General features: G+C 36.5%; 1 protein-coding gene across 3 annotated transcripts in view; it reads left to right on the forward strand.

Annotated features, from left to right (window-relative positions):
* The first annotated feature begins 15 nt into the window (after positions 1–15).
* ADK (adenosine kinase) overlaps positions 16–27,313 on the forward strand; it is a 413,194-nt gene continuing 385,896 nt past the window's right edge. Inside the window, exons 1-2 of one of the 3 annotated variants that reach the window (XM_032491568.1) lie at positions 59–155; positions 7,329–7,356. Coding sequence is in view for 2 of the 3 variants with exons in the window: in XM_006173420.3 (XP_006173482.1) it covers positions 91–155 (65 nt within the window). In the remaining variant the exon portion in view is untranslated. Of the gene's footprint in view, positions 156–7,328; positions 7,357–16,351; positions 16,457–27,313 lie in introns of those variants that run through there. The other 2 variants (XM_006173420.3, XM_006173421.3) reach the window with 2 other exon arrangements.

Consider the following 27,313-nt stretch of genomic DNA (forward strand, 5'->3'; position numbering starts at 1 on the left):
AAAAGGAGGCGGTGATATGGTGAGGGGCGGAGCCAGACAGCCGAAGGGAGGGGGCGCGCGCTGGAGCTTAAGTAAGGTGGGAGTGCGAAGATGGCAGCAGCTGAGGAGGAGCCGAAGCCCAAAAAGCTGAAGGTGGAGGAGCCGCGAGCGCTGAGGTGAGCGCTCCCTGACGTAGGGTGGAGGGTGACGGCACCTGCTGCTAACTAGGGCCCACCTGGGGTTGCGCGGCCCCGGCGTTGGGTGGTACCCTCATCACCGGCATAGGGCCAACGCAGAGGACCGGCCGCTCGGGGAACTGACCCCCTGGCTGCGACCCTTTGCTTGGCGCCCGCCCAGTTTGGCTGAGTTGCCGCCTGCTCCGGAGAGGCTCCGCCCTCACTTGGCCAATCAGAGCCCCGGCCGGGGGTGCGAGGCGGCTGTGGGCAGGCTGCGGGCAGGCTGCGGGCGCCACGTGGGAGCCCGTCCCCACTGGGCTGGTGCGACCTGGGAGGACCGGACCCGACCTGAGCCGAGTCACACACGGCCACCTCCTCGTCCCTGGAGGAGGAGGACGAGGAGAATGCCCAGCAACTTCTCTACTCTGGGGCAAAGACAGAATTCTTGGGGATTTTTCGTAAAGATCGCGGAAGGGCACCTTGACCTTCCTTTGCGTACACCTAATCGGAGGCTGGTATCTTTGGAGACCATCTACCAAGGACCAAGAGCCCGCCTTCGAGTTTTTGCGGGGGTGGCATTTGCTAGAATGGTTCGGAAAGGTTGATTTTTCTTTTTTTCTTTGCACTTTTTTGCAGCAGTGGAGGTAGTTCTGCACTAACATTTGCTTCACATGCGATGTGATGTTGCAACTTTTACTTATAAAAAGTTGTTGGTTAAAATATTCCTTCTTAATAAGTATAAAAGTGCAGTATGCGCATTCCTTGAGGATTTTGAAATGTCCCTTGGAAGGTAATGATTTTTCTATCTAAAAATAGACCATGTCAAACTGACTTAAAAGTATTGGGACACTGTTGATTATACAAGACAAATCTCATATCTTCCAACATTATCCTTCTTCACCTCTGAAAGAACGAATCATTCATAAATGAAAAGATCGCTTAGGGTGTGTTCATGCTGTTTTGAATAGATGGTGACCAAATCCCAACCAGTGCCTTTAATATACCCCTCGGAGGGTTAGTGTGCCTGCCTTATAAGAAGAAAATAAACCTTTTTTAAAAACGACTCAGGATGTTCTACTTTTGTTTTAAACTTTCAAACTATAGACTAAAGCAAAGGCTTTTGAATCAGATCTACCTGGGTTCAAGGCATATACTTTCCCATTGGTCCATTATTAGAGTACTTCCTTAGAAAGCACCTCCTTCACAAAGTTTCCTCTACCAAATTGGAAGACAGCTGCAACTTTCCCCTGCAGTCCTACTAAACATACAGCCCTTAGATTTTCTCTTATACCCATTTGCAAAGTGCTTTCCTATATTACAGATGAGGAAAGGGAAGCCTAAATGAAACAATTAGGGAACCGATGTATGAACCCAGAGTATATGGGTGCAGGTTCATTGTTGTTTTGACTTTACTGTGCCTACTTTTATATAGCCACCTAAGATAAGCTTCACTGTGCCTATGTAGCCTTAAAAGTCATGATAAATAATGATGTTTAATATGTGTTGTTTCAGCATTTACCTATTTTAACTCATTAAATCCCACAACAACCCTACAAGGTAGACACTGTAATTATATCCATTTTACCAAGGAGCAAACAGGTATAGAGAGGTTAAGTAACTTGATCAAGGTCACCTATCTAGTAAGTGATGGGTTTGGGATTTAAATCCAGGTAGTCTGATTCTAAGTCTGTGCTCCTAATTACCACACTCTGCTTAACTTCAAGCAATTTATACAAGAGCCCTAGTGAACTGTTAACTCAGATTTCTGTACTTTCCCTTTTGTGTTTTTTTTTTGTTAATATACATAATTTTTTATGTTGTTGCAAGTATATGATTCATAATAATTCTTAAACAGATACAATATATTTTACATGTCATTAGTGTCTGTTTAAAACTTATAAAGTCCTTAGGCAGCTAAAAGTCATTTCATACAACATACACGTATTGCCACCTGTAGACATGAAGTTAAAAGATTAGACACTTGGGTATTGGGATAAATCTCTTAATTTTGTGTAAAGACTTTGGGATTGGCTGTTCCTACGTTCATTGTATTTGTCTTTAAGGGTCTCAGTGTGATATGTGCTGAGTGGTTAGACTGCATGCATTATCTCTGATGACTTACTTGATAGTTAAGGGGCTAGCTACTGGTTTTGGTTAGACAATGGCTTATAAAGTCTAAGCATAATTTATTGTGTATAATCAGTTACTGGGGAACAAATAAATTTATGATATATATTTATAGATGTCAGGGAAAGTATTTAGGGCTTTGTGAGAATTTCAGTTAGTTCTAGGGTAGCAGTTCTAAACCAGGGAAAATATTGCCCCCACAAGGGGCATTTAGCAATGTCTGAAGACATACTTGGTGGGGAGTGCTAATAGCACCGAGTGGGTGGAATTCAAGGATGCTGCTAAACTTACATCCTACAATTCAGAGGAAGCCCCCTACAACAAAAAATTATCCAGCCAAAACTGATAATAGTATGAGACTGAAAAAAACTCTTCTCCAGGGAGGGCCTCTGACAAGTCTAGCCTCCCTTTCTCAAATACACATTATTTTTCTAGCCTGGATTGCTTTTCAGGGTATAGCAGTTACTGAAGTTGCAAAGAAATAAGCTAGGTCTATCATGTTCTCACACTGGGTTGGGGAACAGAAGGGAACATTAATTGAGTGCCAGACATTATACTTTATATATGCTATCTCATTTAATCTTCCCAGAAACCTGTTAAGTAGGGGTAATGATCCCCATGTTACGGATGAGATATTTAGGGCTGAAAGAAGTCAAGAAGCATTTTTGGGAACTGCTTCCTAGATGAAGATGTTCTGTGATGATTACCTGTATTTAGGACCACTTAATTTTATTTTTCATTCTTTGGAAATAATCATCCAAGTTCATTTAGCAGTCACCTTTAAGAGGATAGAGTTCCTTCCAAGGCTTGTTGAGCACATGCCAAGTCTGTTCTTTCAGTTAGTCTTTCAAGTGCCGGCTATTTTAGGCATGCTGCTAAAAATTAGGTGCCTATCTATAGACAGAGCTAAAAGTCAGGTACCATCCTCCTGGTGGAAAATGAGTGGGATTTGGGAAAATGATACCTGATCATTCTGAAAGATGACAGCTAACCAGGTGTGAAGTAAAGTATCTGACCTTATAGAGAAGTTTGTTCGGTGGTAGACATGGGAGACAGCGGCCTCTGTTGGGGAACTACATTTGTTTGATCTGACTGAAGCAGAAGATATAGGCGTCCCGGCTTTGTACTGGACACATTCACGTGTATGCTCTTTCTATCTCTGTATCTTTCAGCTCTCAGACCCTAATTTTAACTGTTGGCTGAATATCTCCTTCTGAGTGTCTTGGTGACACTTTAAAGTCATATATATCAAACTAAATTCATCTGCTGTCCTAAATCTACACCTTCTTCCATGGTTCCTGCATCTATTAATGGCACCACTGACCTCTTACTCCAAAGTTTTGAACCTAGATCCTTTTCTTCTCCATCCCTGCTGCCACAACTCAAGTTTAGCCTTTATTTTGCTTAGATTTTGTATTGGCTTCCTAACTGGTCTCTCCACCTTCAGTTTCAAGTTCTGCCTACTTGTCTGCAGGTGCAGCTCTACTTACTTATCATAGCAAACACTTGTAAACTCTGAAGTTGATGTTAGGAAGAGTTGAATCCAAAGAGCCCATGTCATAACTCTCTCTGACATTAGGAATTATACATTATTCTGGGTCATGATAATTTTAATTTCTATTAAAGAAACAAACTGCAATTCTCCAGTCAGCAAATGTTGATCTTTTCTCAAATTATTGTTTCCTAACCATTTCACTTCCATGAACTAACTTTATTCTTTCCTTCTGTCTCCTACCTCACTAAAGACTCTGTGTTTTAAAATTGTGTGGTAAACCTAGAAAGAAAAGTCTGTATCTGAGGTGACCAAGCAGTAGTCTCAGTGACCTCTTCTTTTAAAACACTTTTTTTTTTTCTGTTTCAGAAGATTCTCTGGAAAATTGCTTTATTTTTATAAACTGAGCATACTGTTCCCGGAATGGCCTCTTGTGAGGATTAAATGAGGAAAATATATGCAAACTAGAAAAAGAGAAAGGATGATCGATTGTGTGTCCTTAAAGTGTTGCTCAGTGCCTGGTCCTTAGCTGTTCAGTTAATGTTTGCTGAATGAATTATCAGCACTGCATAGTGTGGGACTGATAATCTTCACTTTTCTAGACCTTGTGTTTTTAACAGTGCAGCCTAAAATTTGTAAATTTGTAAACTGAAGAGATTACTTGGCCTATATTTGCTTTGTAGGGTCTAGGGACTTTAGTGCATCCCTAGTAGAACCATTTCTCAGTCTCTAAGAGATTCAGTTGACTAACATAGCAAGGAGTCTAGCCAAAAATCATTCATTCTTGGAGTGCATCTCTTGCCTTTATTGTCCTCTGCTATTGGATTTATTTCTCACACATGCCATTTTAATGTAATAAAAAGGTGGTATTTCTCATCCCTAAGCCAAAATCTCATAAGCCCAGAGAGACTTTCCACATCTATGTATCAGTTTTCAGAATACTCTAATTGTACCTACCTGGGTTATCTACCCACCACTGAACCAATCACTGTATCAGAGGCAGGAATTTTAGCCAGCCTTAGATATATTTTCATTCCTTATCCTGTGTGTGTGTGTGTGTGTGTGTGTTCTCACGCCAGTGGTGTTTTAATTTATGGAGGAGTGGATGGGTATTGAGGGGGACACTCAAAAGTGGCCTGATTTCTTCTTTGTAAATTCAGAGGGCCTTTGGCTGGACCTTTGGCTCAAAGTCCAGCCAAAGTCTGTCTTCCCTGTAAAACTTTCCTAATCTGCGGCCCTAGAAATGGCTTCTTCTCTGATTGTACTGCATACTTTGCATTATTGCTGTGCACAGTATGTGCATGTTTTATCCCGTCTACTGCTACTTGAAGTAAGGAAGCTAGTTGAAAGCTTAATGCCTTATAACTAATTATGCCATTGCAATATAACAGGCTCTAAATTGTTGTTAAAGTGAACTAATTCTTAATTCTTTAGAGGTGGTTTAAGGTTGTGTTTGTAGTACTCAGTGGTGCAAAATGGATTCATGTATTAGCTGTAAATTCTTACCCATTCAATAAGAGTTGATAGAACCCTTACCTGAAAACACCTCATGGTTCTTGGACCTTTCTTTTTTCTTGTTACATAGAGTGAGCTTGTGTGTGAAAGAAATCTGATACTGGAGGATAGAAGCAAGATAGATGCACTCCTAGATTGCATTTCTGTTCTTTCTGGTGACTGTAGTGAGCTTTGACTATAATAATCATTTCTTGCATTTGTCCATGGGGAAAATTCCCTTAGAATAAGTGTATTTCTCCTGTGTAAGCAGTGACATTTTATTAAGGCCCTGTGGTCAGTGTTTTCTTTCTTTTATTAAAAAAATATAGTAGAATGGCTTATTTGGTGGAGAAAGAAATTTTCTGAAAGAGTGAATTTACAAAGAATAAATCAGTGACCTATCAAAATGATGAATGTTTTCCCTCTGGGTTAGCAAGTCCTTAATTAGTGAGATTATTTTCATTATAATTAGAACTCCAAAAGCACTGAATGGCAATACCGTTCTTTTAAAAAAATTTTTTTTTAAATTGAAATATAGTTGATTTACAGTGTTGTGTTTAGTTTCGGGTGTACAGCAAAGTGATGCAGCTCTTTTTCAGATCCTTTTCCCTTATAGGTTATTGGAAGATAATGAATACGGTTTCTTGTGCTATACAATAGATCCTTGTGTATCTGTTTTATATGTAGTGGTGTGTATCTGTTAATCCCAGACTCCCAATTTATCCCTCCCTCCTTTTCCCTTTGGTAATCATAGTTTGTTTTCTATGTCTGTAAGTCTATTTCTGGTTTGTAAATAAGTTCATTTGTATAGTTTTTTTTTTTTTTAGATTCCACATATAAGTGATACCATGTGATATTTGTCTTTGTCTGATTTACTACATTTAATAGGATAATCTCTAGGTCCATCCATGTTGATGCAAATAGCATTAATTTATTCTTTTTTATGGCTGAGTAGTAATCTATTGTGTAAATATACCACAACTGTTTTATCCAATCGTCTGTTGATGGACATTTAGGTTGCTTCCATGTCTTGGCTATTGTAAATAGTGCTGCTATGAACGTTGGGGTGCATGTGTCTTTTCAAATTAAGAGTTTTCTCCAGATATATGCCCAGGAGTGGGATTGCTGGATTATATGGTAACTGTATTTTTAGTTTTTTAAGGAAACTGCATACTATTCCCCATAGTGGTTGCACCAATTTACATTTCCACCCACAGTGTAGGAGGGTTCGCTTTTCTCCACATCCTTTAGCAATACTGTTCTTAATTGCATAGCATACTGTGTAACAGTGTACTATGTAACCAACAGATAATACCACAAAATGGTCTTTTTAAGAAATTTGTCTCTGTTGACTCATCCAGGAGGGGTCACTGGAAAACAAAATATAGCAGAAGAATCAAATTCAGATGTCTTTGGTTTCTCAAATTCCTCTAAGCTTAATATAGCAAAATAAACAGTTTTACTCTCTAAGCCCTGAGCTGAAGTCTGAAAAGCCATGTTAAGTTTTTGAGTAAACAAATTAAAGTAGAAGAAAATTATCTTCTTTAAAAATAAACGGTTCAAATGTGTTGTCTTTGAAGTTAACCACATTAGATATTTGAACATTTCCTTGTTTTACAGGCATGACTGAGGATGTCTTAGCTTCCTCCTAAAATAAGAGTTTTTCACAAATTGTTTTTCTTAAGCAGAGCTGAGACATTAGTTATCATTTTCAGTTCTTAGTTTTGGTGAAGGTTAAAGCTGTTAAACTGTAGAAGTGATGCAGATTTACACCCTATGTCTCTGTTGTCACATACCCAAGAGGAACTGATTATATTACATTTTAGCCAAGGATAGCTCGTTGATCACATTAAAGTATGTTGACATTTATACTTTGTCTTGTTTGTTTCACTTAGCACTTGCATATCCACATGTATAGAACTAGACTGTTTAGATTAGAAATATTATAATAAAACATAGTTATATTATTAAATTCAGTAAGTAGTACTAAAATGTTTATTATTAAAAATAATATTGTAGTAAAAAATAACTTAAAAATGTTTCTTTTTTTTTTTTGGAAGGTTGGAGATTTGGGTTCTTGTCTGCATGGTAGGTTTGACTTCTTTGAGTGTATTTATCCCTATGCTTGAATATTGTAAAGGTGCTCTGTAGAGAAATATATAAATTTCTAGACTCACACTCACAGATCCTTAGATTGGGAGGGATATTAAATTATCTTTGCCTCCTATCTCAGACAGGAATCCCTTCTTTAGCACCCCTCCTCTTCTATTTGTATAGCACTCCTCCCCTAGATTCAGCACAAATATGGGAAAAGGAGTACATTTTTCCACTAATGGAAAACACACGTACATACACATCAGAGACCTTCAACCTCAGTTCTGTGTGAAGCTTGAATAAACTACATTCCTAAGAAAACCTGTTAGTATCTTGTAGACATCAAGTCAGATTCATATCTCTTTAAGGAATTTCTTGTCCAAGATATTGCTTCTTTATATTCATAAAACAGGTTAAAGCAGACTCTCCTTGCCTTTCCCTTCTAGAAACTTCTTTGTTATTTCCAAAGACTGTTTGGGAATGCTGGTGGGAGTAGGAGCAGGAGCAGGGGTGGGAGGAGACAAATCCCCAGGTAGGGTGGAGCTGAAGTTTCCTGCAGATGATGGGGTCGAAGTGTGAAAACAACTCAAATCTCAGTATTAGCCAGATATGGCTTTGAAATGGTCATTTACAATTTTATATGATTTTTGAAAACTCTTTGAATATGTTTTAGACTCTTTAGATTGTTAGTGCCTGAGGGAGTACTTAAAATCAGAATCTAATATTTCCCTTGTGCTGTTTGGAGAATTGAAGCCCAGTGAGGTTTAATGGTATCAGTCAGGTAACACAGCTAATTAAAACTGTTGAACGTCTGAGGTGAAATTTGATCCTAAGTGTTATAACTTCTTCTGCTGCCTTCTGGAACAAGAAATGAAGTGTCAGTCTTTTTTTTTTTTTTTTTTTAAGATAAGGATAACATGTTTAAAGAATAAGTCAAGCACTTTAGAATGCCACCAGGTAACTGTCTTCAGCCGAGGAAATAGACCCAGAGAAGTTAAGGGCCCCTAAGTACTAAGCTCTCATTTCACACTCAGGACCAATGATTCACATTTCTTGCTGTTTATTTTACACTTTGAAGACACAGATTGAGACACTTGTCAAAGTGAATTCTGTATGTGCTAGATAAGCACACTAAAGAAATTCTGTGGCAGTGTGTTTAGTAACCTTGTTTAGATTTTTTTTTTTTCAGGTTTTCTTGCTCACATATATAGGTCTCCCCTGTCCTCCCCCCTGCCCAAGGATAAACATTCTCTTGTAGGATATACTTAATTGTATACTTTGCAAATGGATTAACTCATTGAACTTGAATTTTGAGCAGATTGTGTTTCCCATTAAAAACCTTGGGCTGGGGAAGGTATAGCTCAAGTGGCAGAGCACATGCTTAGCATGTACAAGGTCATGGGTTCAATTCCCAGTACTGCCTTGAAATATAAATAAACCTAACCCCCCTCCAATAGTTTGACTCCTTAAAAAAAAAAACAAGAACCTTTGGGCAAACCAATTTTGCTTATGTTTAACAGTTAAAATGTTCCAGTTAAGAAAATAATTTCTTTTTTGTTTTTTGGGTTTTTTGGGGGGTGTGGGTAATAGGTTTATTTATTTATTTTTAGAGAAGGTACTGGGACTGAACCCCCAAGAGTATAATTTCTGATAAGTTTTTACTTACTTCGGAGATTTTGCGCATTTCTCAATATTGATATTTATAATTTGAATCTTATGGCTTAGTATTATTAATTATTATATAATATGGGATAACCATTACAGTTACAGTTCAGAGAGTTTAATATGCCCAAGATTATACAATAAGTGGCAGAGATAGGATTCAAACCTGAATCTGTCTTATTTTTAGTAATTAACTAAAATAGTCAAGTATTGTATAAACAATAGAACAGAAATCAACAGTGATTTGTGTCATTAAAAAATAAGCAAGTCTTTTGCTTCATATTATTGTATATTAAACAATAACTAGTAATCTTTTAAAAAGCTGTTAATCCTTTAATATTATTAATAATTTCAAATTTTATTAAAATGTTCTATGAGATCTGAGATGACAGTGATGAGAATTCTTTTTTATTAAAAATGACCTACAGCCACAATTAGTCTTGGACCTTATACAAAGGAAATAAAGCAAAATTTTTAAAGAAATGATGAAATGTTCAGTTAGCCTACTTTTAAGAGTATGACTATAACATTTCATTAAATTCAACTGATATTTAAAAACCTGAATTTCAGTAATGCTTGATAACCGAAGGAAGAGGAAGTAGGGGAGGGAACAGATCTGTGAAAAGAAGAGGGGAGGTAAAAGGAAGTGATAAAAAGGGAAAGGCTTAATTCCTCTTAGCTATTTCTGATTTCTGTGTTAACTTCCCACCTCAGACATCTCTGCTTTTCAGCTTTTCACTCAGCTCTGAGGTGCATATGCTAGTTTGTGAGAAACTTCTTGTTATGAACTGTTATACCTATGGGCTGGTGGCATGATGCAAGGAAAAGAGCTTTTGTATTAGGAATCAGAACACCTGGGTCCTATTAAGGTTTCTGTCTAGGTTTGTGTGTGTACCTGTGAAGTTAGTAGTGTAGACTAAAGTGCTTTTCACACTGGACCATGCATCAGTTTTGGTGCAGAACAAGTAGTATTTTATGAGGTAAATAAAAAAAATCAGTGCATTGAATATGGTAGCAGCAAGTGCTGCTTTGTGAAACATTGTTTCAGTTATGTATATGTATAGAATATTAGGTTGTAGTGCAAAATATATTTTTCACCATGAGTTTGACTTTTCTATCCCAAAATTTAGTGGCTTAAAAGAATAGCCATTTTATTAGAATTCATGGTTTTGTGGGTGGTGAATTCAGACATTTGGCTTGACTAGTTGATTCTTCTGAGTAGACCTCAGTAAATATTTATTGAGTTAATGAGTGATTGGTTCCTTAAAGTTTGTTTGTGCAGTATCAGATCTATGGTGAAATTGAAATAAGAAAATCGTTTATATAGAAAATATACTTCATAAGATTACCAACAATATTTTGGGCAGGGCTGTTTATTCTGTGATGTCCTTCATACATTTTTATGTTACAATGCCCTTTTATGAAATGATAGTGATATTTAATTGTATAGTTTAAAAATATATTCTTGGTAGCATAAGTGATTGGGAAGCACCATTGTCCTCTACTTTTAGATTGGAAGTTTTCTTTGAGTTTTAGAGATTTGTGGTTCACTGAAAATAAAGAAGCACTGTGTAAGGTGTTCTTGGGAGGGAGTTTTGCTAAGGATTCTTTCTAAATAAAGCTCTATCAATCAAATGTTATATTCTTCAAATTCTCCTGGGAAATAAATTGTCAGGTTCCATTTGAAGATTATATTCTACTTGAATATGTAATGTTAAAGTGAAATGTGACATAAGAATCTACAGATAATAATTAAAGGAAGGAAAAATAGCGAACTTCTTATTGTGTCTTTTGGGGTAATACATTTAGCGATGTTTCTTTGAATAACCTTGTCAATGAAAGCTAAGTAAAATTGCATCATTGTAGTTGCATTAAAACTGATCAACTATAGAAAAGCAACCCAGTTTGTGTTGAGACACAAGTGGACAGTTTTCTTCCACTGTCCAGTAAGAACTGAAAAGGACCTGAGATGCCACCTATAACAAACTGCCTTGTGTTTCAGATAAGGAAACTTTTGGTCAAAGGGCATAAATTTTTTCGGTAGGCCTAGGATTAGAATTCCCATCTCCTTATTCCCAGGCTCCTGAACTGTACTATGTGGCAATACTTATTTGAGGGAGACAAATTATAAGAAATGTCTCTTTCTGGAGTATGGTATAGATTGCTTTAAAATATTACTTTATCAGTATTTTCATTCATATAAAATGAGGAGATGTATTTTTTTATTTTTTATATTATTTTTATTTTTATTTATTTATTTTATATCTCTAGCACATAACCAGCCCCAACACCTGTACCTGGTAATTGTCACTGGGTTGTGTGATTATAGGTGATTTTTATTTTTCTCTTTGTGTTTCTATTTATTTTTCATGAGGACTAAGGGGGAAATCATGTTTAATTAATCAGCAAAAAAAGGATAATTTTTTAAGGTATCTAAAACAGAAGGGGAATGGATGATGAAAAGTGTTTAGTCAAGTGTGGTAGCAAGTGGCAGTTAAGAATGAAAATGGTACTTGTAAATGGCTATGCAAGAGAAAGGATACATGGCAATTAACAAATATTAGCCTAGGATTTAATTTGATTTATTAAAAGCCTCAAATATTCTGGAATGTCCCTGTGACTGGACTAATTTAAAGAATTCTAAAACATAAACTACTTGGTCCAGAATACTTTTAGAAATTATTTTCAAAATGTTTATAGTTGATCCTAGGAAAAACACTGATTTATATTAGATGATTTGTATATGTATTTTAAAAAAGGCCCCGATGAAATCTGTAGGACATTAATCTAAGTCTGATTATTGGAAGGAAACTATTTGTTACTCTGTGCACTCTCAGGTGCTTTAATTTGATGGCCCTCTATGATAAAAAGCTCATTCTTGATCTGGGAAAAAAAAGCAGAGGAGATGTATTTTTAAGTAACATGCAAGGAAGACATTGCACATTCAGTGTTGACAGCTGGCCTCTAAAGCCTATGCAAAGCTTTAACAGTGATATTTATGCTTTTAATTTTTGTCAGGTGAAGATTTAAAATTAACCAGGGAAAATTAAAGACATTTTTGTCATCCCTGTCTTAAAGAATCTTTACACATGAAAAGGAGACATTTATAAAATAAACCCAATTCCTTTAAAAATAATTGTAGTTTTGATGGTTGTGATGTAAAAAAATACAGGTTTTAAAAAGAGCAGGAATCAGTTCTGTATTTTTAAAGCATTTTAGAAAGACAATTTAAATTTAATCACAGTTATAAAAATTTTATGCTAATTAAACCAATATATAGTAGAAAATTTATAAGCTAAATCAATATAAATAAGAGATTCAAAGTGACACGTAATTCTACTTTCCAGAGAAACCAGTAATAATATTTTGGTGTGTTTCTTTCCAGTCTTTTTTCTGTGTGTGTATGGCATGTATTTGTCTTTAACATAGTCAAGATTATACTCTACATTCCTTTTATTTGTTCTGCTTTTTTTCACTTAACATTATATCATGAATGTTTTCCTGTGTCCTTAAAAGTCTGTGAAAATATTTTATAGTAGCTCCATACATTTTCCTGTAACTTATGTAAATATTAATCTATTTTTACTTATTTAGGGATATAATAAATTTTTTCTGTTATTAATGCTGAAATGGATAAGGTATATAAGTTTTTGTTCACATTAGTTCTATTTAATTTATGATAGTTGCCTAAAAAATGGAATTGGTGACATACATTGCCAAAAAGCTTTCTAGAAATTTACCAATTTCTAGAAATACACTAATATATGAAAATGTTTGATTTATTGCACCCTTAACAACAAACTAATTGTGTTTGAAGAGAACTTTGCTACTATTTTGGGGCTTGAAGCATTTGTTGCAAAGGTGAGTGGGTGGGTCCACATATTTGTAATGCTATCCAGAGGCACTTTAACTATTTGGGGTTAGCTGTCTATTTGCTTTTATAGTAGCAGACTAACCACATGATTAGATAAAATAGGATACTTATCTGTCTTTCCAAGAGAAAACTATTTTGACCCACTGATCTTGATTCAACTATTGGAATTGGAAGAAGTTTAATGAAGGTTAAAAATTTCAGTTGATTGCTTTTTCCTAAAATGAAAAGAATAGGATTGAAATAAATTGCTTAAAAAATTGATTGAAAGAGTTTTAGTAGTTAATAGCTAATCGCATTGCAGGCGTGTGTGCTTGCGTGTGTGTGTGTGTCTGTGTTTTGAGAAAGACTGGGTGGAAGAGAGGGTGGGGAAAGATTAGAAAAAGAACATGAAAGGCTGAGGAAAAGAATGTACTGTGAATGAAATAAAAAGAACGTCTGCTTTACCTGGAAAAATATGTCTTTACTTTTATAGCTGCCTGATTTACTCTGAAAGAAAAATTGCACATGAGCCCTGTTTGCTGAAGTAACATTTTTGCAGCTGTATCTGTTGAACTGTTACCTAAATACATTTGAAATAATACACTTTCTGAAAGTTGTTTTGACTGCCTGAGTTAAAAAACCAAAGCTTTAATTTTTAGATGCAAAGTGTCAGTCATCAAAAATAAATTGTTTTTCTAAGTCTTTGAATGTGGTATGGTTTTAATCTGATGGAATATTTGAATATTGCCAACCTTTACCTTCCCTTAGTGACAAAGAATTTACTGTATTTGTTAAAAAAAATAAACTTTCACGTCTAGCTGTTTTGGTACCAGAATTAGCTTTTTTTGTAAAAAAACTTTATTTTTGAAAATCAAAAGTAGAAGTTAACAAAGTATGTTAAGCAAGAGTAAAGTGCATCTATTTTTTCCCAGGGTTTATGTTCATGTTAGCTTTCATATCATGCTTCCCAGGGATATAATTTTAAGTAGTGTGATAATAATAATGATAATACAAAGTAATAATCATGTCATGTGCTGAGGGCCCTATTAGGTACTTTACTAGAATTAATTAAGTTTTAATTTTACAATGCTCTGAAAAGCATGTAGTGGGTAAACTGAGGGACAGATAGGTTAAGAAACAGCCCAAGGCTGTGCAGCTAGTAGGAAGTCAAGCAAGGGTTGTTGAACATGATTTCTGCTTGCTTCCTTTACAGTCTTGCTACTTAGCATGGCCCACAGACGAGAAGCAATTGGCAAGATCTGGGAATATAAAGAAATGCAAAAACTTGACCACAGAGACCTGCCGAGTCAAACACTTATTTTCACAAGATCCCCTCAAGTGATGTGTATATATATACATTAAAGTTTGAAAAGCACCATTCTACATCCCATATTAAAAGTTATATTGAAGTTTTGAAGTCCGTTCTAAGGATTATTCCTGTTTTGACTTCAGTTCATGTGGGTTATCTATTAACATTTTCCACAAGAGGAGGAGGAGGTTGAATTAGTCAGTGTCTCCACCACTTCAAATTGCTATCCTGATGCTGCTTTGATTCAGATCCTATTTAATTCAGAGGAACAATTGACTAATTCTCCTTGTGGACATTTGGTCTAAGTCTCAATCAGCCAAGTATAGCTCTGCCTTTACTCATGGACTGAAAACATCAGATTTATAGTTCATGGCTTCGTTCTGGATAGCTATTTTGCAAACTAAAGAGAATAATACTAAAACTATTTTCGAAGGAAACTTGGAATCTTTGGAATATTTGATGTTTGAGATAATTACTAAGGAATCACAGATCTGTGTAAACTGGTCTCCTTACTAATTTCATTTTGGGAACATAATTATTCTGTCACAAGGGCGATGATAGGTAAGAAAAGAAGCAAGGCTAACTTTGGAGAACACTGTCAGGTAGGAATATAATGCAAGACATATAATTTAAAATTTTCCAGTAGTCACATTAAAAAAGTAAAAAGAAACAGTTTAAATTAATTTTAATGTATTTTATTTAACCCATGTAGGAAAATACTATTTCAACATGTAATCAATATAAAAATTGTTAGAGATATTTATATTTTTTGTACTAAGTCTTGAAAAATTCAGTATGTATTTTATATTTACAGTGTCTCAATTTGGATGCTAAATTTTCCACATTTAAAAGGTGAAATATAGTCCAATGAAAATAAAACTGAGTTTCATGCAAAAATACTTTACCTTGCTTTTGGTTTTAAAATTTAAACTAATTAAAATTAAATAATAATTCAGTTCCTTCAGTCACAGTAGGCACATTTCAGTATCACATCACATGTTGGATTGTATTTCTAATGCAACTGATTCCAGATTTACGGAATTGATCACCGTCCAAATGGTCAGTAAATGAATGCCACTGTTGGTTGTGGTCTGTTATTATAAATATTTGTACAGAGACTAAACAGGGAATAAACAAAGCTGTTTAGGTCATAAGGCGTTTACTGACTCCTCTCCTCCTTTCTATACTTCCCAGTTGGAATTAATTTACCTGTCTTTTACTAGTAGTTCAGAATCAGTTCCTTAAATCCTTTAGCCCCACTAAATTGTAAGGATAGCGCCAAGAGTTACGGTTCTTATTTTTCCGCTGTAGCATTAGATGCTTGCCTCAGAGCGCTGCGTACTTTTCAGAGAAGTGAGGTAATCTTACAATTAAGTATGGCAAGTAGGATAGTCTTGAATAGGCTAGTTTGGCCCAGCGGTTTTAAAACTTTACATGTGTACTCGGATCACCCGGCAACTAGTTAAGAATACCAATGTCCGGGCCTCACCTTTCCAGGTTCTGATTCAAAAGTTTACAGTGAGACTCCAGACACTTCCATTTTAAATAAGCTGTTCTAAGTGTTCCTTAAGTCTAAGAACATTTGAGGACCTTCAGACTCAGCAGTTGACCCTTAAAGGCTGCGAGTTCCAATTTAACGTATCGTGCTGATGTTGCCACGCGACCGGTTTTCCTTGGGCTGAGGTTTCCCTGGGCGGTTGCGGCTTTTCTGCAGATGAGTTTTCAGGCTGTTAAATCCCATCCCCAAAGACTGCCCTGACGACGTCCCAGTCCCAAGCCCGGTTAAAGCGACCTGAGCTGGCCGAGGTAGACCGTGGCCATGTGACTGACAAACCTGGTGCCTTTCGGGGCGGCCATTTTTGAGGCGGGCACCCAACCTCATGCCCCGTAAGCCAGGAGTGGGGGGAATGCTGTTACCAGGACTCAAGATGGCCACCGCCCCCGCTAGCCAGCCCGCTAGCCCGCGCGCCAGCGAGCCGGCACGAGACACACGGGCCGCTTGCAGCTGCCCGCGGCCCCCAGGGCTGGTCTCCGGCCACCGATCGGGGGCGGAGCGCCCGCCCCTTCCGGGCGCGGCCAATCAGCGCGCGCGGTCGGCTCGGCGGGGGCCGCCCGCGCGCGGGGTGTGTGAGGACGCGCTCCCGGTCGCTGAGTGCCTGAGCCCAAGAGCGGCGGCTGTGGTACCTGCTGCTGCCGCCCGTGCGGACGCAGAGCATCGGACGCGAGCGCTGTTGCGTGGGGCAGGAAGGTGAAGCCATGACGTCCATCAGGTAATGAGACAGGGCGGCAGCCTAAAGTGCGCGCTTGCTGGGCGTTAGCCTCCCGGCCGCCTGAGCAATATCGCCCCTTCTCTGGGTGGTCTGGAGCCTGCCAGTGCCACCGGTCCCCCTCATGTTGGAGGCGCTCTCTGCACTTTTCACTTGGTCATTTCTGCCTTCCTCAGAAGTTTTGGGGGCTGTGGCACATGGCGGAGCCCTGTAAGTAGCTGCACCGCTGAGGTGACGCTCCTCCAGATTCCAGGATTTAAGGCTTCTGGGCTATGTAGTGGATTTCTCATGAAAAAATGTAGCTCTCTTTCCCCCGCCAGGGGTGGCCGGGGCCTGGGGAAGTGTGACGTGCACCGGGTGTGTCCATTCCTGCATGTCATGTCTCTGACAACTTCGTTGATGGCCCAGAGCAGACCTGCAAAGTTGACCCTTTTCTGATGCAGGTAGACTGCCCAAAAGTTGTGAAATTGTGTGTCCCCAAAATATTTGTTTATGATTGGAATTAGTAATCCGGTTCCCAAGGTGCCATTTGTTCACCTATTTTTATCAGAGTCACACGCGAAATGAGTTTTGTGAGATAGTAGGTATATAATGAAAGCAGTAAATGGGAGACTTCCCCTCAATTGCTCTTCCAGAGTTTGGAAGGTTCTTTTTTGTTGATGGCGACAGAATAATGGGCCCTTCCAATGTCTGGGTGTAACATTGACTGAATGTTTACCTTTTGCTAATGTAACTATTTATAAAAAGGGATAAATTGGCTTATTTACCCAGTGTTCTGAACTGCCTCTTGTAAATGGACCTTGGCCTTCATTGTCCCAGAGAAAGGGAGGCCCCAGCACAAATGTGAAGTGAATAAAATAAGTTAATTTTTGGTCTGTGAGCTTTCAGCAGCGAAAGTTCTGGTGATTTAATGGTTTCTCAGTGGTAATGTTGACTACACAATATTTAAGAAATGACTTAAGAACCTAACCCTCAGGTAAGTAAATTAAGGTAAGGTGTAACTGCTAAACTTGGATGTGGTTTCTCTTAAATTGCATGTTTCTGTTCTAACACAGACAGAGGATACTTACCTCATTATGCAGGAGAAATTCAGGTACTGAAATGTGGAGACTCACATGGAAAGATTTCACAGTAAATTATATTGGGACATATAAGTCTAGCCTTTAATACTGATAGTATTTTAGGATGGATTAGGATTATGCTGTTAAACTGAGTTAATCCTCCCTCTCTCCACTCCCACTCTCAATTCCCATCATTGTTGCTAATTAGGAGTGTGGGTCAAATATTTAAGGGTCACTTTTTAGGTGGACTCAATTTTATTCCATCATCGTATTGCTGGGTACTCTTCTGTGGAGAAGCACCCAAATCTAAAGCTTCTGCTCCTTGGCCAGTGACAACAAAATGTGTCTTTTGATGTAGAACTGAATGGTTGTTGTGTTCAAAAGATTGATTTAAAGATTGACATCAACCTTATTTGATTTATGGAAGGATAGATAACTCATAGTTATATTTATGCTTGTTTCTTAAGGTGTTATTCTGAATTTTGAATAGTCTTCAACTACAGTGACATGACTCAAAAAGATTTTTAGATGTTATCTAAACACAGCTACCGCATTTATACTTGACAAACTGAGACCAAGAAAAGTTGAGTGCCTTTTGCAGATCAGTCAGTGGCAGAGTTAGGAACTAAATCCAGTATCCATGATCTAGTGGTCTGGATGATACCTTCTTAGAAACGATATACTACTTAAATTTCCCGAAAAAGCAGCTTCTATGAACAAATTGTAAAATATTGTGAGACAACTCTAGTAACTCTTTTGCTATCTTCTAGTCCTCCAAGGAACTTGGTAACTTAGTTTTAGGAGTAGGGAGGGAGACTGCTGAAGTTGAGGCAACTCTGTGTATATGGTGACGATTTTAAATGAGTTGGTAATCTTACAGATACCAGCCCTTCCCAGTGAGGACTGCATCTAATGCAAATTTGTTACACCTTTAGTTTTCACAGTTACGATGTTAGGCATGTTTCCATTTTGTGCTCAGTTTAACAGTAGCCCAAAAGGTAGGTAATACTGACTTGCTTTTACTGATGAGGAGAATGATCAAGGTCACCAAGCTGTCAAAATCTGACTTTGTGTCTAATGTGGTTTTTTACACCACGCTTAAAATAATTGTTGCTAAGTATAGTAAATGTGACTCTTTGCATTGATTATGACAGAATATAGGATTGGAAACCAGTGACGGCCAGTGGTCAACATACCTGGGTTCTAACTGAGGGTCTTTTTCTCAGATACTGATCTTCCTTTTCTCTTTCCTTCTTTGGGCATTTATTTAATGAAATATTCAGTGATAATGATACTAATACGTACCCACAGTGTTGCTGGGTAGATAAGAACGTGTTTTTGTATTTCAAGGCATTTTATAAATAGAATATTCTCTGCTTGTTGAAAGCAATTTGAGCCCCTTAGAGAGTAGTGTCATTTGAAAGGAAATGTTTAAATTTTACATTTTTAAATGGGAAGAGAACTTACCTAATTCCCTCATTTTACAGTTGAAGAAACTGAAGCCACAGGCATTATGATTTGTTCAGATTCACACAAGTAGTTGCATATCTTGAACCAGAACCCAGATCTCTAGACACCTGGTTCAGTGCCCTTTCCAGTGTAGCATTCAACTATTAGGAATTCCTAAATAGTGATGTATTTCTTTTTCTTTGGTGGGGGGGGGGAGGTAATTAGATTTGTTTGTTTATTTTTAGAGGAGGTACTAAGGGATTGAACCCAGGACCTCGTGCATAGTGAGCATGTGCTCTGCCACTTGAGCTATACCTTCCTCCCACGAAATAGCGATTTAAATCAAAAGAATTAAAAAAAAAACAAAAAACCTTAAGATCTTTGAATAAGTTTGACTGGAGAATTTGACTCTCTTCTGACTTTTATTAATTGTATTCTACTCTGCTACACCATTACTAATGGAGAGTCTTAAGTTTACAGTTTCTAAAGCTAATTATCCTTGAAGAACAACTTATCTTTTGTTATATATATCAGATTCCAGTTGTTCTTCATTTGAGAAATGGTAGAACATATTTGATAAGTTAATGGTTTTGTCATTTTTAATTGGCCCAATAGAAAAGTTGATGTTTGAGTTAAAATTCAGGAAATAGAGGAAAGGACTAGAAGAGAATCTTAGAGAGCATTTTACTCTTTTTGTTTCTTTATACTGGACCTTGAGGCCCAGGCTGAAGTGATATGTCCTAGTTACGCAGTGGTAGAGCCTAAGATAGAATTTAGGTCTCCTGACTCCTACTTTGTGCACTTTTCACTGTTCAGCACTGTTTCAAAATACTCCTATGAATATTGCCTTGTTTTCCTAACATGAATGTCTGGTCTGGTTTTGGACATTGCTTACAGCTTGAGTTTGTGCCAGGGAAGACTGGGAAAATGAGGTAGGGAGACAGGGAGAGAGTTTGCTGTAGAGCTGAGGAACTCTATTCTTTGGCCTGCCCAGACAGGTCAGATTTGGTTTAAGACTATTCTGGGACTCGACATGTCTGTGCTCTACATGATAATTCTGTAACCATTTCTGTGGGTCAGGCCTACGCTGGAAAATTTATGTGGGCTGTGGGTGGGGTCGTGGGGTATTTTTCTCCGAACACTCAAGTTTTTTTGAGGTATGTCCAGTAGGATCTGCCAAACCATTCAGATGGAGAATATTCATATGGAGGCTAAATTCTGGCTAAAATTGAAACTGCCTTTGTTGAGTTGATTTCTTTAGAGCCTTTAAACAATTTTCAAAGTCATTTCAGGACCTGTGTCTTTTATAAGAATTGCAAATTTCAGATTACTGCACAAACTTAAATGCTCTGAAACTTCTAAGTGAGGCAAGTGAGCTTTTAAAATAAAATGAAATCAGTTTCATTTGTGAAATACTTTGAAGAACTAAAATAGGAATCCTTTTTTCTTAGAGAACTGCAATGTTGTCAGCTGTTAATACTCATATTTATAAATAGGTCATCTTTGTTTGAAAAGGCATACAAGGTTTTCTAACTCCCAATCTTTCCAGCCACAGTATTGCTACATTAAGCAGAACTGTCAAAGATGAATTGGAACCAAAATGATTGTCTAGACTGTTTAAATGTTAACCCTTTCCTATAACATTGGTTAACAATCATGTCTGTTTACGTCTTCATACCTACTTGGTTTTAAGTTGTTACTTTAAAAAATACTGTAATAAAAGGTAAGTATGAATTCTTATTTTCACATATATCAATTTATACAGGACAGTCCTGGATCATGACTATTATCCTGACATAATTGTTAATAGCTCTTCCTGTACTCTCAGAAGTGTCCCATTTGGATAATGAATTACCTGGTCATGTACATACACACTATAATAATTTTGTTGTAGTAGATTTTGGTTGTTGAAGTCTTATTTGAAATAGGACTATAAGATAATGGAATATTAGATTATTTTGACTAGATATGGATATTTTTCTTTGGTTAGACATTTTTATTGCAGTAAGAGAGTTCTTATTGATTTGTTGTTTGACCTTTGGCAGATTGTAAAACCTTGCTGAACCTCTTGTTTCTGTTAGAGATAATAGAAATATCTACACTATGGGGTTATTGTGAGGATTTAAAGGCAATAACATAAAAATGCTTTGTAAGTTGAAAATTGCTATGTAAGTGTTAGTCATTAAAGTGTCACACGTATACTCCTGAAAATTAAATTTTAGATGAATAATTTTATCTAGTTTAGGGGAACTTGCTATTTATTAGCACAATCTTTTCGAAGTGTTTCTACTGTAATGGGGAGCAGGAAACTAATAGTTGGAGATGTATGTGGGGTTGAGGTTTTTTGGGAGGGAGGGGCAGAAATTTCAACATTTTTGTGCTGAAAAGAATAATTCAATAGAAAGTAAAAAAAAAAAAATAGATGATGCTTTTCAGAGAGAAGAGATTATTGCCTTGAGTATGCAAGAAGGCGTGCTAGTATGCACAGGCATAAATGGAAGGACTGGTTTTACATAGCCTAAGGGGTACACATATTTTCCTAGCTTGTTAACTTTTTAAAAAATGCCAGTGCTGTAATTCACATACAGTAAAATCACAGATCCTAAGTTCACTGAAGTTTAGGGGAAAAAAATGCACTTATTTGTGTAAAACACCACTCAGGTCAGTGTACAAAACATGTTCATCTCCCGGAATACTCTCCACTGCGTCTTTTCAATCAATCCCATTACTTGCCCCATCTAGGCAATTATTTTCTGGCTTCTATTAGTAGAGATTAGTTTTGCTTTTTCTAGAACTTAATGTAAATGGAATCGTACAGTAAATACTATTTGTGTACGATTACTTTGATTGCTTTTGTTCAATAATAATTTTGAGATTCAACCATTTTGATGTGTGTCAGTAGTTTGTCCCTTTTCACTGCTGAGTAATATTCCATTATATGGATATAGCAACAGTTCTCCTGTTGATGGACTTTGGCTTCTTTCCAGTTTTTGATTACTATAAATAAAACGGCTATGAACATTTGTGTATAAGCTTTTGTGTGGACTTGGATAAATACCTAGGTATGGAATGGCTGTGCTCCTAACTTCAGAAACTAACAAACTGTTTTCCAAAGTGGAAAACTGAATGCATTTCACATTCAGTGTTATATGAGTTCCATTTATTCCATATTCTTGACAGTATTTGGCATTTTTGATTTTAGCCATTCTGCTGGATGTGTAGTTATGTTTCATTGTGGTTTTAGTTTATAGTTCCTTGATGGCTAATGATGTGGTTGTAAAACATTTGCTTATCTCTTCTTTTGAACTGTCAGTTCAATTCTTTTGCTCATATTTGTATTGGGTTGACCTTTTGTTGCTGATTTGTAATTCTTTTTGTATTCTGGATACAAGTTGTTTGTTACATTTTAAACACAAACATACATACCTCCAGATGTAGCAAATATGTTCTCCCTGAGCCATGCTTTCCCATTTTCTTAACAGTGTCTTTTGGGAGCAGAAGTATTAAATTTTGAAGTTGAATTCATTGATTTGATTTATTTAATGTTTACTAACTTTTGGGTTCTTAGAAATCATTTCTTCCCCTATCCCAAGGTTGTGAAACAATTCTCTTGTATTTTCTTCTAGAAGCTTTATAGTTTTAGGCTTCACAGTTAGGTCTATGATCCATCTTTAAATTTTTTCTGTGGTATAAGGGTTTCCTCAAAAGGATTCTCAGTCAGTAGATTAGATGAGTGTACATCTTTTCTTGGACTCACTATTCTGATCCATTGATCTATTTGTATACTGTTAATGCCAATACCACACTGTCTTAATTATTATAGCTTTGTAAGATTGGTATTGTTTGTTTACATTTTTGATACGATTCAGCAGTGAAGCCATCTGAGTCTGGAATGTTGTTTGGATGAAGGGATGAAAGGTTTTAAACTACAAATTTGGTTTCTTTAATAGAGAAATGATTATTCAGATTTACCATTTTCTCCTGTGTCAGTTTTGGTAAGTTGCATTTTTAAAGAAATTTATTGTAAATTGTTAAAAATTTACTCACAGTATGCTGTTATTGCCTGTAGGAACTATTTTATGTTCCCCTTTTCATTCCTGATATTGGTATCCCTCCTTTCGGGGTCAATCTTGTTAGGGGTTTATCCAGTTGTATTAGTCTTTTCAAAACCCAGACTTTGGTTTTGTTGAACTTTTATATATATGTGCATTTATATATAAAATGTTCCCCTCTCAGTACTTCTATAACTGCATCATACAAATTTTGAAATGCATCTTCAGTTCAAATTTTCTAATTTCTATTGTGATTTACCTCATTCACAGTTCATTTAAAAATTTATTTCTTAATTTCTAAATATTTAGATATTTTAAAGTTATTTTTAAAAAATAGATTTTCAACTTAACTCCATGATGTTTGGAGAATATATTTTTTATACATTGTAAACACATATCTATAGTGGAGAGAGAGAGAATATATTGTTTATGATTTCAGTCCTTTGAAATCTACTGAGATTAGTTTTATGGCTTCACCTGTGGTTTTGGTGAATGTTACATGTGTTTTTTTTTTTTTAACATTTTTTTATTGAGTTATAGTCATTTTACAATGCTGTGTCAAATTCCAGTGTAGAGCACAATTTTTCTGTTATACATGAACGTGTATATATTGTCACTTTTTTTTCTCTGTGAGCTACCACAAGATCTTGTATATATTTCCCTGTGCTATACAGTATAATCTTGTTTATCTGTTCTACACTTTGAACTCCCAGTCTGTCCCTTCCCACCCCCTACCCCCTTGGCAACCTCAAGTTTGTATTCTATCTCTATCAGTCTGTTTCTGTTTTGTATTTATGTTCTTTTTTTTTAGATTCCACATATGAGTGATCTCAAATGGTATTTTTCTTTCTCTTTCTGGCTTACTTCACTTAGAATGACATTCTCCAGGAACATCTATGTTGCTGCAAATGGTGTTATGTTGTCAGTTTTTATGGCTGAATAGTATTCCATTTATAAATACACCACATCTTCTTTATCCAGTCTGTTACATGTGTTTTTAAAGTCTTTAATTTCACTCAGGAATATTTTGAGGTTTTCAGTGTAGAAATTTTAGATATCGTTAATTAAATGAATATTGCAGTTGTTAACTGTAGTGTTCTATAAATACCAATTGGGTCAAAGAGTTTAATTATTTTATTTACTTAACTATTAACTAATTACTGCATTCAAATATAATTCACATACCATAAAATCTGCCATTTAGTATATTCACAAGGTTGTGCATACATCACCACTAATTTCAGAACATTTTTTATCACCCGTAGGTGAAACCTCATACCTGTTAATAGTCCCTCTCCATTTCCCCTGCCATCTCCTGACAACACTAATCTCTTTTGTCTATGTGAATTTGCCATATTCTGGACATTTCATAAGTGGAATCATATATTTGGGCTTTTGTGCCTGGCTTCTTCCACTGAATATGATGTTTTCAAAGTTCATTTATGTTTGTTACATGTATCAGTATTTCATTCCTTCTTAGGGCCGAGTAATATTGCATTATATGTATGTACTGTGTTTTGTTAATCCATTCATCAGTTGACATATTTTTATTTCCACTATTTGGCTATTATGAATAATGCTGCCATAAACATTCATGTATAAATTTTTGTGTTGTCACGTATTTTCATTTCTCCTGATTATATCCTTAGGAATGAAATTGCTAGGTCATATGGTAATTTTATGTTTATTTTTTTGAGGAACTGCCAAACTTTTTTTCCAAGCCGGCTGCATCATTTTGTTTCCACCAGCAATGTATGAGGATTCTAATTTTTCTGTGTTCTTGCCAATACTTGTTATTGCCTCCCCGTCTTTGCTGAGAGGCTGTATGTGCTTACTGAGGCATACCTTCAGCTTTCAGCCAGGCTTATAACACTGCCACAGTGTTTGTTTCCTGCTTGTGTAGAGCCTCAAGCTCAGAGGTGATTACTTAGTACCTTTTCAGGTCTTTCTTGAGCATGCCCACGGGCCAGGGCACATGTTCCTGGTCTTCTAGACTCTCAGGAATATTCAGAACTTTTCAAAACCCCTTATGGACATCTCATGCCCCTGCTTTTCCTTTTAGGTTTTTTGGTTAGCTTGTTGTTTGCCCCAACTGCTTCAGATGGCTCGGGTGTTAAACAATTGCAGGTGATTGTTTTTGACAAATGCCCCTGGGGAAAAGGCTGTTAGCACTGGGCAAGCTCTGAGTCAGGTCAAAGAATGAGTAATCTTGCGAGTAGGGGTTTTTAAGGGAACTGCCAGTAAGCTCAAATAATAGCAGTTCTCTGAAAATGGGGCTTTGGAAAAGCTCCAATTCTGTTCCGACTCCTCCAGTGGCTGCTAGGCTCCTCATTTCCGCTATGTTTTTGAGCTGTTGCTTTTAAGGCTGCTGTGGAGCTGGGGAGGGGAAAAGAGAGTGGGGCAAGTTATAATGCCACAAACCTTGCTATTTTTACTGAAATTCAGTCTTTTTTCCCCCCTTGAATAAATGCTCCTTGAATGTTACAAGCCTTTCATTAATTTGTAGAGTTCTGAAAGTGTTGATTTTGACGACATATTTTGCTAGTGTTCTTGTTGCTTTTATGGAAGAGATGATTTTTGGAGGCCCTTATTCTGCCATTCCTCATGATATCACCCTAATTGTTTTTTAAACATTTTTTTCAATATCCCTACTTTCTCTTTCTTTTGAAATACTTTACAAGCTTTTTTTTTGGAAGACTCACAAGAAGTTGTAAAAAGAGTACAGAGAGTCCTGTGCAGCCTTTACGCAACTTCCCCCAATGATAAATCTTATGTAACCATAGTATATTACTAAAACCAAGAAATTGATGTTAGTATAGTACTATTAAGTTGACCACAGATGTTATTAGAATTTCACCAGTCTTTGCATACATTATTTTTTGTTGGTGGTGGTGTATAGATACATGAAATTTTATTATGTCCAGATTCCTGATTAACACAGTTAGGGTACTAAACTGTTGTGTCACCACAAAGAAACTCCTTTGTGTTATCCCTACATGGTCACACCCTCCCCCCAACCTTAACCCCTGGCTACTACTGATCTGTTCTTCCTCAATATAATTTTGTCACTTTGAGAGTGATAAGTAAATGGAACCATACATAGGTTCTATACACATACACATAGGTAAGATTTTATTTTCACTCAGTACAGTGCCTTTGAGATCCATCCAAGTTGTATCATAGTTCATTCCTTTTTATTGCTGAGTATTAGTCCTTTGTGTGGGTGTACCACAGTTTGTTCACCTAGTCATCTGTTGAAGGACATTTGGGTTGTTTCCCTTTTTTTTTTTTTTTTTTTTTTTTACTATTACCAGTAAAGCTGTTATGAAGAGTATCAAAATTTGTATGGTGCAGTTAATGAAATACTGAGAAGGGAACACTTTATATAAAAAATGCATAAAAAAGTTCAACTAAACCAAAATCAGGGTTTTTGAAAAAATTAATACAACTGATAAACCCCGAACAAGATTGACCCCAAAAAGTTAAAGAAAGGAGGGATACCAATAATCAGGAATAAAAAGGGGGACATAAAACAGTTCCAACAGGCAATAACACCATACTATGAGCAAATTTTTAACAATTCAACTTACAATAAATTTTTTTAAAAATGCAACTTCCCAAAACTGACAGGAAAAAATGGTAAATCTGAATAATTATCAATTAAAGACATTGAATTTGTAATTTAAAACCTTTCACCCCCTTCACCCGAACAACATTCCAGGCCCAGATGGATGAAGTTATAAGTTTTCATTTCTCTGAGATAAATATCCAGTAGTACAATTCCTAACATATTTATTTATTTGGGGGGGGGGTTGTGTAATTAAGTTTATTTATTTTAATGGAGGTACCAGGGATTGAACTCAGGACCTTGTGCATGCTAAGCACTCTCTCTACCACTGAGCTACACCTCCCCAACTTATTTTTGCGTTGTCTGTTTTACTAATTACTAAAAGAGGGGTGTTACAATTACCTAAGATTGTGCATTTGTCTGTTTCTTTTGTTTCTCTCAAGTTTTTTTTCCACTGAGTATTATGAAGCATTTATTTTTTTGTGAGTTGACCTATTTATTTTTATGAAATCCTTATATATCTGGTGATACTCCTTATTTTAAAGCCTACCTTGTCTGATATTAATATGGCCACTGCAGATTTTTTCTGATTACTGTGTGCATGGTATTATTTTTATCCAGCTTTTTATTTTCAAACTGTCTATATCTTTGTATTTAGCATGTATCTCTAGTAAATGACATTTATTTTTTCTTTTAATCCAGTGTGACAGTCTTTATTTTTTAATTGGAG

The sequence above is a fragment of the Camelus ferus genome, chromosome 11 (assembly GCF_009834535.1).
Source record: "Camelus ferus isolate YT-003-E chromosome 11, BCGSAC_Cfer_1.0, whole genome shotgun sequence".
Taxonomy (NCBI): Eukaryota; Metazoa; Chordata; class Mammalia; order Artiodactyla; family Camelidae; genus Camelus; species Camelus ferus.